This window comes from Aythya marila (assembly GCF_965140915.1).
Source record: "Aythya marila genome assembly, chromosome: 6".
NCBI classification, from domain to species: Eukaryota; Metazoa; Chordata; class Aves; order Anseriformes; family Anatidae; genus Aythya; species Aythya marila.
In genome coordinates, this window is record NC_139047.1 from 14,487,431 (window position 1) to 14,500,304 (window position 12,874).

General features: G+C 38.2%; 1 protein-coding gene across 1 annotated transcript in view; it reads right to left on the bottom strand.

The window, feature by feature from the left end:
• Positions 1-11,450, bottom strand: part of PPP1R1C (protein phosphatase 1 regulatory inhibitor subunit 1C) — a 46,082-nt gene extending 34,632 nt beyond the window's left edge. Inside the window, exons 1-2 of the mRNA XM_082763620.1 lie at positions 11,193-11,450; positions 8,883-8,943 (exon numbers count right to left, since the gene is read on the bottom strand). Coding sequence (XP_082619746.1) covers positions 8,883-8,943; positions 11,193-11,273 — 142 coding nt within the window. The 5' untranslated portion in view covers positions 11,274-11,450. The remainder of the gene's footprint in view (positions 1-8,882; positions 8,944-11,192) is intronic.
• Positions 11,451-12,874: the final 1,424 nt, after the last annotated feature.

Here is a 12,874-nt window from a genome sequence, read left to right on the forward strand (position 1 = left end):
GGAATGAATTGTTCCACACCCTCCTACAGGATATGCTATACACATTAAGGCCCAAGTCATCCACTAGCATCAGCATTTTAGGAAGCCTGAAAGCACATTTCTAAACAATTACAGCTCTGCTGTCTACTTACCTTATTTCAAAAACAGAAAGTAAAAAAACTAATGTTGAACTAGATTAAAACACCTGGATCACAGTTCTTTTGATGAAAAATATTATTTTCTCTCTCTCCCCCTCCCCGTGGTTCCCCCAGCCCCCTCCAACACATTTAGTTCTTCAATATAATTCCAAATTGGTGGTGGTCAGAAAAAGAACAGGAAAGCTTCACCCACATCTTTGCTTTACACCACTGTCTGAGAACAGCTACAGCAGAGAATTCAGAAAGACTTGAAAGGAATGCTATCACCACAAGCCTTTCTCTTTTCTGAGTAATAGAGACTCAGTGCTGAAACGTTTAGGCTGTGGGATGTCTGTGTACCAGGATAAATAGTACTGCAGGATGCAGTAGAGCTTGCTGCTTTACTTCAATAAGAAGTTTCCATCTGGCCCAACTAAGCTCATGCACTGCTGTGTGTGACTATTCTCTGCTTATGTTCTCAGAATGAAGGATATGGTCTCAAGTGGAATATACTGCCTTTAAAATGCACATTTGTGTACTTAGCACGGCTAATGGACTTCTGTAAGTGTGGTTTGGCTCCACAAGATAAAAAAAATGCCAAGACATTCACTCTCTGTGGTATGCCTGTGTCCTAGGTATCCCAAGGAAAACACGAACGAAATGAGCGTGTAACTGCACTTCATTCTGCTGCTATCATACTCTCTTGATCACCCAGTAAAGCTATTTAAGGAAAATATTAGAAGTGATGATTTTAAATACAGACACACGATTAGGGTTTTAAGGGGTGGAAGAGGAAAACAGTTCCTTCCAACAGACATAGGGTATAATTCTATCCTAGAACTGTTTAGATGACTGTAAAAAGGAATTAGGCTGGTTCAGCTGATCATATTTCCACAGCTCATGACACAGCCAGCTCAGACACAAGGAAAGCAAAGCCAAGCTCTACAGTCCCCTTACACTCTCTGAATTTCAGCAGTCCAGCCTTGTGCAGTTGGTGAAAACTCCCCTGACTGATAGCATCTTTTTGCTTAGAGTTCCTGCTAGCTTTCAGTCCAAATTCATTAAATGCCCAATGTTGGTGTATGTTGAAGTGAGGCTTTAACATGAATTACTTCACATAAAGAGTTAATTGTTTTTTCCTCCCTGGAAGCTCAATAAATGGGGCTATCTTGATTGATGCTTTAAGTGCAACCCCTCCCCAATATTCTGAACATAATGAGGTTAGTGCTAAAAGCTGGATTCTCTCTCATCTGTCCACATTATCTATTTATTCTGCACACATCACCATGGTGAATGAGTGCTGCATTAAGTACTAAATAGGAGAGGTCAGACAAACCCTGTGTGTTTTTTGTTTTTGTTTTTGTTTTTTTTTCTCCTCAGGAAGGCTGAAACATTTATTAATGGATTTTTGTTTATTAGCTTATGTTTTAAAAAAATATATCAGAATTATTATATTATTGAAGTATAATTTAAGCATAATTTTAAAACATAATAATTTGGTATTCTTATTTAAGCCAATTTGTCTTACTATGCTTAAATGGACTTAATTTCAAATTGTCTATGATTTTTCTGCTGTTAAAACAAACAAACAAATAACCCATCACTCAAAATGCAAAGAGAATGTTTTGCTCCTGGCTAAACTGGACCTATTTTGATCAAAAATAAATATTTAAATGTCACAAGCCCCAATAATTGTCTGCTCATATAGCTGTACTAAATATAGTTTAGGTACTTTGGCTATAGGTAGCTACATATGCCTAGATTTTTTTTTTGTTTTGTTTGTTTGTTTTTTAATCGGAAGCTCACCATGTATTCACATTTCTCACCAAAACAAAGTGTATGAAGTGTATAAGTATTTGGCACAGAGCAAATCTGTTAGGGTTCCTCTAGCAAAGTGCTAAGCTTTATGAGTGTAATAAAGCTTGAAGCTGTCAGACTGGCTTTCTCACAACATTATGTAGCTTTCCACACTGCTATTCTCTACCCCATGGCACACCTCGTTGTCACATTAGTGTGCATTAAGATGAAAACAGAGGTAAGCTGTTTGAAAGCTTATCAGTCCTGACACTGGATAATCAAGGAGCTGGAGATATGTAACACAAAACCATATATATTAAAAATGATTTGCAAATAATCTCCTGGGATGGAAGAAGGCTGTTTCTATGGTGCTTTTGTATAAGGAATGAGGAAAACAGATGAAGAGTACAAGGTTCAGTTCTAAAAATACCTCCTGTACTTTCAGATAGCTCCACGGATGTTGACCCATCAAACACAAAACCAACAGAGGGCAGGAAGCGGGAGCAACAAGCAGTGTCATGGCACACATTAGGAGCTCGGCTGCATGGGTAAGTAGAAGAGGAAGTAAATTCACTTGTGGAATATAAAAGGATGGAATGGGAGAAATGGATAAATGTAATTTTGCCCAAACTATGAATGAGTGTCATGTCCTCTCAGCTGCACCATTTCTCCCATCTAGGTCCAAAATCTGAGTTCTGGTTGTAAATGCCCGGCTTGCATTTCCACACAGCAGTTATACTCAGTCCCTTCCACAACCCAGAACTTTCTCAGACCATGATTGCAGCTCATGCTTCCCCTTCTCATGGAGGGAAGACAAACATCACTGAATGTGAGGAACTTGTCTTGTTTTGACTGAGAATTTACTTATTTCAGCCAAATAGACTGTAGCTGTCAGTGTAGTCTGGGGATTTAGTTTGTCAGCTGCAAATAGCAAAGGCTCATCCTGAGCTGAGCTGAGGACCACATAGTACCAAAGAGGAGGCACAATAATCCTTTGTAGTCATTGTATTTCTTTACCATAGTGGTTCTTCTGTGCAAATTAAAGAAATCTGAAGGCTGCTTTAATAACACTTACGGACACAACGTATTTTTATTAGGCTATGTGTCTACAACAGCCAAAGGAAGAGTGAAGGCATAATACCGACCACATGACAGTTAAGATGGCGAGTTAGGATGGCCTGACAGGTACCTGAAGGTACCAGTTCAGAACAATACAAGACCTGAAACTATTGGCTCTTTTTCATCTTCAAGATATGTAGCAGCTTGGTTGGGCACTGTATGAAGCAGTACATATTTCACACTCATCCAGACTATGTGTTTTACACAATGCATGAATTGTGGGAATGTTTATATTTGTGAACTAATATGTTCATGACCTCAAAAAAAAACAAACAAAAAAACAACCAGCAAAAATGCATCCGGGTGCCTCTGTGATAACCTCTAGATCAAGCAGAGCAGTGCACAGTTCATTCCAGCCAAATCAAAGCCTGGTCCTCCAGTGTGGTGTCTTTACCTTACTGCAGGCAGCATGACAGGTCCTTTGGTGATGATGATGACATAAAATCCTGTCTGCCTTTGAAAGATGCTAAGGAATTTTTATTTTTATTTTAAATTAAAAAATGTTTCATGGCTTCTGTTTGGAATGTGTGAGCTGTTGCTTCTGGGCTGCATTAAAAACAGCTCAAGCACAGTTTCCTGTCCTTATTTATTCATTAATTAATTTCAGTCCTTGAACTTTTTTTTTTGTTGTTTTTTGTGGGTCAGACCGTGGAGTTTTCACTCACATACCATATGTGTGAGGAACTTATGCTGTGGCTTGTCCCAGGGACTCTGTGATCCTGAACTGCAGACTAAATTCAAACTAACCCAAATGAAACAACATCCTAGCATAGGGTAAATAGGCAAGAAAAAAAAAAAAAAAAAAGGATGTAGTTTGTCACTGAACAACTGAAGTTCTGATGTCACATATCAGCCTGCAGATAGCAGGGTTTTTTCAAGCCTAGACATTTTCTTTCCAGTTCAAGAATTCCTCTGTTGCCTATTAGGGCTCATGCAGTGTTTGTTTTATGTATTCCATTGTTTCACCGTGTCATCTGGCCCTTCTCAGCACAGCCTTGACGAACACAAAGGACTGCACTGCCTGGACCAGCAGTGCCTCATCTCTCAGCATCTTTGTGCTAGTGGCAATGCACACAGAGCTAGCTGTACCAGTCCTGTGGCAAGGGACAAACACATCTTTTTCATTGCTTACTGCCATACCTCCATGAAGTCCTAGACTATAATAAAAACAGACAGCACACTTAAATGATATTCAAATTTAGCATATAGAAAGGCCAATTTCTTAGACCAAAAAAAAAAAAAAAAAGTTAATGACAGTTTTTTTTTTTATAACCACATTAGAAGCCTAAATTTGCAATTGAAAACAGCTGTTATTTGGCTTACACACTCTCTATTTTCTGAACCAAAGTAAGCAGCATGTCCTACCAGAATCTCATGCTTTTGAAAAACATATCAGTTTTCATGAACTGTGAGACCAAGAGTTCTCTGTTGATTCAAGTTTCAGTGAGCTTTTTGCCCGAGAAAGGACTGCAGGACTGGTTTACAATTGACCAGACAGCTGTCTCCTATCTAGCAAGTCTCTTTTGCCTTGCAAGAAAAAATGTGATTGTTAAATGTAAAACTTCAATGTCAGATAGAACTTAACACATCTACCCTCTCAAGGATATACTTCTGGCATAGTTTGCATCATCAGAAAAGCACAACTATACATGGCAATAAGATTAATTGTGCAGGGATAGCCTGGGAGTGTCTAGAACCAATTTAGCATTTAAAAAAACCACACACACACACACAACACACAAAAAATAAAACAACAACCTAATCTGCTTTGGGTTGTCATGGGACTGTAGCAGGTGTAAGGGCCATTCTTACTCCCACTACCCATCCATCTGCATTGTTTGCAGCTGTACTAAATACTGACCCTGCCCTTGAGACATCTCACCAGAGCTCTGGAGATCCTGCACTGAGCTGGGAGGTATGACTCCCTGTCCAGACAACCAAAAGTCAGCGGGGAACACAACAGAAAAATTGCTAATGCTCAAATACAGACTGCAAGCAAGTTCCTTATCTGGATATGGGCACAGCTTTCTTACAAGTTACCTTTTCTACCTTGAAATTAGATTTGCCAAATACAAAAAGGCAGCTCTGAAGAATTATCAAAACACATTGCTATGTTTTTCTTATTTCCAAACACTAAGTAACATTTACATTACAAGGAAGGAAGCCAAAACATGCAACTGAGTAGAAAGGAGAGTTGCAAACAGCAAATACATAGAAAGTTCAGAAACACAGAATTTATTCTAATGTTTACCCATATTCTAGTATTTCAAGAAGACTGAACACTCTGACATGAGCTGAGCAGACCCTGCCAGCTAGACTGTTTGATGTTGCCTTGGCTCTGTGACAAAGCCAGTCCATACAGGAACGTTGGCATTGTTTTCTGATCAAAGTGAGCACTAATGGCATTAAACCTGAGCTGTGGTCTGATGTTTTCCTCCTTCAGCTGTCATTACTCTACATTGCTACCAGCTTTCATGTGAGCCATTGCAGTATGACACTGCTGGTTTAAAGCATGGATAGACCTGTATTTCAGATAGTAAGAACTGATTTTCATAAATATTCTCCTATACTTGGTAAGGAGACAGGAGATTGTGAGTGTATTATGGCATTAAAGAAAAGGTTGCTTTCCAGGTATGTAATTTTCAGTTTCTGTTGGCTTCAATGATACTGCAAGAGAAAGAGGAAGCAGGAGAGCTTTTAGCAATTTTTGGATTAAGCTCTTCTGCAGCATGACAGGTAAAAGTGTCTTTAAAACTAACCACATGCTTACATCCTTTTTTTAAAGGATCGGGATTGTGCAACTGTTGCTATAGCAGGATATGACTGGGTTTCCTTGGTAATCTATACAGGCATGCTGTTTAGGATGAGACACTGCAAGTTTCTGTAGTTCTGCCCACTAAAATTAGGCTCTGCTCTCACAGATAGTAAAACGGTCTTGTAATTTCAAATAATAGTAAAACCAATTAGATATTATGAAATCAAATATCAGATTCTCAGAAAAAATACAGCTCAATTGATGGCAACAATTACTCTTAAGGTGAATCACTTCATAACTTGAGTCTCAATTTTTCTAGTGCTAACTTCTCTGCTGAGATGTGACATAATCCACAATAAAGCACTTTACAGAACACATACAGAAAAAGTTGAGTTTTTTTTCATCACTATGTTGCTTCAGAAGCCCGTGATGTCCACTGCAATCATTATTGATACTGTCACTATTTAAATTTCTCTTTTGCTGTCTTTGAAATTATATATGATGCCAACCAGAGTAAGCAGGAACAAATGCACCAATCAATGATACTATGGTCTTGATATTTGCTTCTGCAGTCACATCTACCACCTGCCTGTAAATCATTTAGTGTGGTCTGGCATTTACTGTCTCCTTGGGCAGGGAAGCCAAGGGGACTCTTAAAGTTTTGAAGTAGTTGTCATCTCCAAATGCTGTTTTAAATTACTTATCCTTAGTAGCCATTCCATCTTCACTTTATAGTACAATGGTCCTTACCTACATGCGTGAAGACAGATTCCTCTCAAATCTGTTGTAGACATCAGGGCTGGATGAGAAGACTTAGAGGAAAGTGACTGTTTTAGATCTATGTATGGCACAACTCAAACGTAATTTATTATAAAGTTTTGAAATGTCCAAAATCATTTTACTCCTTTCTGGTTTCCAGATGGGTCTATATCCAGAATGCCACAAAAATGCTACTTTTTTCATGCTGCAATCAAGAGCAGATGCAACAGAAGGCTATAGAAAAGTCTGATTCTTAGAAAATGCCTCTCTCTGATTTTCAAAATAAAAGAAGTTTAGATAATTTGAGTAAACTTTGCGTGGGCATCTGAACATTTAGAATTGCACTGGGTCATGCATTTCATGCCCTTGGAAGCATATACTTCACTATCTGTTACTAATGAGGGAATTGAAGTACTTCAGTGGGCAAAAATAAAGAGACAGGATTCTAGTTTAGTCCAGTTCTAATTTAATAGTTATCTTTGAAAATATCACTTCAATTCTCTGTTGCTCATTTTTCTCATATATTTACAAAATCATGCTTTTAATGAAAATTGTGGTAGTGTCAAGTTTTCACCCTTACTACTGTTATTTTATTTACTGTAAACACGAGCATTAAAGAATTAACCATTGTTTGGAGATGAATCATTATTTGTTATATCATTGAGCTGTATTCAAAATCAAGTAGCAAACTAGCAGTAGGAGTTTAATCTGCAAGTTGGCAAGAGTCTCTAGGACTTGCTGACTCCTCTGAAAGTTGAAGGTATACAATAATTTCAGAAGTTGCCTGGCACCTTGCAAGATCACACCCGTAATGAATTTATATACGATTCATACTCCCATTGCAAATCTATAATCTGACTTTCCAATTTGGCTTTGTGGATCTTGTATTCAGTGGGTTTACATAGCTACATGTGCACGCTCCTTTCAAAACACTTGCCCATATCAAGCATGCCATATGGAAACACATATGCACATACTCATGCAGAAACAACATGAAGGGGGAAAGGAAAATGAAGGTGCTTATAATTTTGTTATTTTTGTCTTACTCTGTATAAAATTAAAAAAAAAATAAAAAGACAAGATTTTAATCTAACCAAAGAACTTTCATCAATACTGGTTTTCTGGTACCTAATAAGAGGGGATAACATATCCATGAATAAACATAGGTGAAATGGACGAATACTAGCTCTTGGGTTTACATGGAAGTTTACTGATACTTGCAGCAATCCTAACTGATAATAAAAATGATTTATTTAAAGATTTATTATGAACATTGCAGGAAAGGAGATAACAGACATGCACCACTTTGTTTACACTAAAATTTCCTGTAAATTAAAAAGAGTTCTTATTCTTTGTTTGGTTTTGATTTGGTACTCTACCAAGTATCTGTTTATAAAAGGAAATATGACAGTACAAACTGTACAAAGTGAATTGCAAAAGAGATTATCAGTCAAGGTGAGTTTGCTTTAAATTAAGTCCTAGCAACACAGGCACTGTATCCCATTAACCTAAGGAAAGTTGGTCTGAGGTAGATCTTTCATGCATCATTACTGAGAGCTGAACTGCCTGAAACATGGGCCAGAATGCTACTCTCCAAACTGGGATCAGCATTAGCCCTGCAGCAAATGCATGGGCCACTTGCAGTGTCAAAATAATATAACCTTAACCATATGCCATGCTTGAACATCCCTAATCTGAGCTATGCTGCAATGATCTCAACCTCAAGAGCAGGGTTCTTTAAATGCTTCTCTCAGCGCATTTCTCAGGAATTTCAGCTACTGGTGACATTAATCAGATTGGGAGAGCATCAGCACACTGCAGTAAGAGGAGATCCCAGTAGAGCTAAGATGGTTTAATTTTACATTTAATTTTACCAGTGCATACAGCAATGATCTAAAAGATATATCAGTGAGAAAAAGCCTGAACTGCTTTTTAAAGAATGAAGAGATAAGGCAGGAAAATAATGTTGCAGAGGGCTATATAAGATAAAAGTTTGATGTGAAGTGAAGTAGGTAATGTGTTTCAAATTCTGTCTTAAGGGCTCAAATTATGTCTTAAGGACTCATATTATGTCTTAAGGATCATGTTTACTCTCCTTGTACATACAACAAAACATAGGGAAGTATAAAATACTGAAATTATTGCCATCATCTGGAGGCCAAGATTTACATGGATTCATGTTTTTTACTCCAAACTGTTCTATGGTCCATTATTTAATATTTAGTACTTTGAAATTACTGCTGGATTTTTAAAATCATGTAGTTCATTAACTAACCATTTTGCAGACAATCCCAAATACACAAATTCAATAGTTTAGAAAGTATGCTGGCACTTACCCGGGGGCACATGATCATTCATGATGACGAGTGATGCTGGCGTAGGCCTTCTTTTCCTGATCTGTAACGTGCACAAACCAAGGAGAGTCATCAGGGCCCACCAATCACCCCACACTCAAAGCAAAACAAACAAGCCATCTGATGTCCTCCTGACTGTAAACCAGGCAAAGTTAAAAAAGAAAATATTTAAAGGAACAGCAGCACATTGCTGTCTTTCTGACTGTTCTTCTGGACTGACAATGATCAGGGTCATACTGATGCTTGTATATGGAAAACACAGGGGAGATCCCTCTTGTATAAGTTTTTGGACATTCATTGCTGATATGTTTTGGTTATATCTTAAAATAATTGGTATTTACCTTTGTTTCAGGAAAATAACTGCAGTAGTTTGTGAACTTATATATTCAAATAGCTACTGCTGTTATAGCTCTCACAAGCAATTATGAATATGATTTTTTTTGAAGCACACTTGAGAGCTGACATTGTATATGTGTTTTCTGATGAATTTATATTTCTAAACTGTGGCCAGAAGTGGTGTTGTTGTTCTTTAACTAAAGAAAATAATAGTCAAGACTTTAAAAAGAATGTTTCCAAATAGCACTAGCTTAGATATTTACCTATCAATATGTAATTCTGAATAGAAATCGTATTCAGTTCTTCTTATTCAAAGTTTATTTGACTAAGCTTTTTTTTTTGTTCCATTAACACTGATTGAACTACATGATATTGGACTACCCTTCTATAATGGACATATTTGCATTGAAAGTTGCTACGCTAAAACTTCCAGACTATCAATATTCTATTGAATTCAAGAGAGAGACTGGGTATTTCAGCTAGAAACCACACTGACACAAGTGCTCAATGTCAGTGCATTTGTTCTTTTTTAATTGCTGAGCTCTGTAGTGAGCTGGGTTCAAATTTTGCTTTCAGAGGTGTAAATGGAAAATTACATCATCAGGTTTAATGGGGTTATACCAGATTAGAGTAAATGTATCTGACAGCAGTATTTACTAATTTAATTTCATCACACCTCCACAGCATAAATGAATAGCACTTGGAATTAAACTCACAACAACAACAAAATGATTACCCTTAAAATCTAGGCAGAATTTGTGGCACAGCATTTCAAAAGCCATGGGAATCCAGTGAAATCCAAATAGTATGATTCTTACAGATTTCAGAAAAAAAAAATATCAGAACACAGCCTGCTTGAATTCAATGCAGGGCTTTTCATAAGGCACGGACATTTTATAGTTCAGAAGTACCAATGGACAAAATGAAGACCTGCAGCAATTCTCTCCTGCACCCTTCTAGTACTTCTTCATTCAGTGGTCACTCACAAGCCATTGCTTTCTGGCAAAGGCTCACATCAGAATATTCAGGAAACAAGATACCTGTCCTAAAGGTGCCAATACTTTTGTCGTTAACACAGAACTGTCAAGGTTATGCTATTCCCCTGGTATCATCTAAAACTAGACTTACAAAAATAGAAGCAAATGTCGAGAAGTACTTGCACTGAGAGAAATATACTGGGTGACCTAATTACAATTTATCCAGATTTTCTCCTAAGCTTATGTTTGTTCTTCTTTATGTACATCTATGCATAGCTGTACATAATAACCATGTGTACAGAAAAACAAATTTCCTCCATAGACTGCTGTATTGTTTTATATATATTACATATATCTGTGTATGTGTATGGGAGTCAAAACCTAAAATAGTATACATATTAATCTCATACATACAATTCTACATCCAGACATATTTCTACACTTACATACATATCTTTAAAATATGTAAAACATTTTAACAATGATATAAATAAGACTATACTAATCATGTAAAATACAGGATATAACTGAAAGGATAAATTGTGCAAAATGTAACTCATTTTATCATGTTAAAATGAATGGTAAATAAGCTGTCTTCTAACTGGACTGTGCAATATGTCTCATTAGGTACCTATTATAAACTTCATGTTTTGCTTTATATAAAAATAATCTTCTTAAGTTTATTGAGAATGTGTATTCAAGTGGAGCGTATGCATTAGAGCACAAGGTCCAGTTACAGGAAAAGCACAGAAAACACATACTGAATAAACCTACCCAAGATAAAGGGCTGGAGGATATATCCAACTCTCTTTTTGCATGTATCCAAACAGTGCTGTAACTTCCAGAACATTTGGTCTGTAGTTAAGCTAATATAAGTTGGAAAAGCATTTAGGCCATAAGTATGACCTGTTACCACCCTACATCTTGCACCCATTCTACCCCTTTCCCTCAAAACCGTGAGAGAAACTTGTCTGCTTACCTGCTCAGCTGCTTCGGGATCTATTTGACTCTGAAACAGTGGCACAGCAAACTGGATCTTTTTGGGGCTGTTGGGCTCCATCGCAATGCTGAGGTGAGGCAGGCGAAAGCAGAGCCTGGAGCGCCTGAGAACAGAGCCTTGTTCTGCGGCTCTCCCCGGCGCCCTCCCTAAAGCCACGCTGTGTGCTCCTCAGTAACAGCTGTAATTCCCGACTTAGCAAGTGGATCTGTGTGAGCTGAGCAGCTCCCTTATTCCACATCCACAGAGATGCCGCTGGCTTGACTATTTTTTCCCCACTCCCCTCTCCCCTTTCTTCTCCAGTCCTTCAGATCCTCTCAGCACAAAGCTAAAAGGAACAATAAGCTAATTGTGCACCAGTTCACTTCTGCATATGCCAAGCATTCACTCAGAAGCTAATTGAAAACGCAATACTAGCATTGCATGGCCTGGAGCCCTGGGATTTGAAAGAGAGGATCTCTCCACCGTACATTACTATCTGGCTGCTCAGAAGTGCAATGCAAGCTCCCTCTGAGTATTGCTGATGGGCTCTTAATTATTGATGAACACAAATCAGGAAGTTTTCAGATTTTGGGGGTGGAGGTAGCTGGAGGGGTGGATGCAATAATTCCGTCTCTGTTACAGTGTGCCAGAACTGCTCTCCTCTTCTCACGTATCACACAACCGCCTTTGCTCTTCCAAATCCTTTTCTAAACCTCTTCCAGGAAGATTTTTTGATGACGATGCTACATAGATGCCTACACTTTCTTGAAGCATATCTGGCGTGCTAAGTGCAGTTTGCACCTTAGGCTAGTTCATATTTAGACTGCAAACTCTTCTGGTGGGATCCATCTTAGATAACTTCAGACACTGAGAAGTTCAATGCATTTAAGCCAGCAATCTGGGCTCCCGACAGCTTGACACATCAGAGCATGTTTCGTTCTGTCCCACTTAAGTGCAATATAGCATCTACTAGAGATGACATTTTGTCTCTGTCAACCCTAGAAAAAGTAAAGATGGCTCAGCCTAGTCACTTCGCTTTTAGAAGGCTAAAATTCAGAGTCCCAAATCCTACTTTGGGTTACAAAATCTGTGCCTTCTTTTAAGACCAGGAAAACAATTCGGTCAATCATACCAGTAACATTCTGGTGAATCTGCTTGATTTTCACTTTTAATTTCATCTTAATGAGAAGTATATGAAACAATATAAGTGACCATTAACGTAACCTACCCATTTGCTCAGAGCTCCTGACCACTGCAAAGCAGCACAGCAGAGCTCTTGCAGCAAAGGTGCTCTTGATGCTAAAGCTGCGTCCCTGGACAGACAATGCTGTAGGCAGGTCAAAGGACTATGCTGTAAGCACAGCTCTAAGCCCACAGCCAAAGAGCATTGGATCAATCTCCTGGTAACCATTACAAACAATTGGAAAGAAAGAAAACAAGGCAAGTCCTGACTGGTATGGCACTTCGAAGAGACAGATTAATCTGGGATAAGGCTAGCTGTAGAGAGCAAGTGAATTTTCATCAGCTTTTTGGAAGACCTGTGAACTCTCTCAGTAGAACTACAACCAGTCAGGATGAAGAGCAAACAGGTAAAATGCACAGAGAAGAGTAACTTGAGCCTGCCCTGACAGACTGCAGTAAGGAAACAGACAAGCAGCAGAATTCAGAGCTGAGGCTCTGAA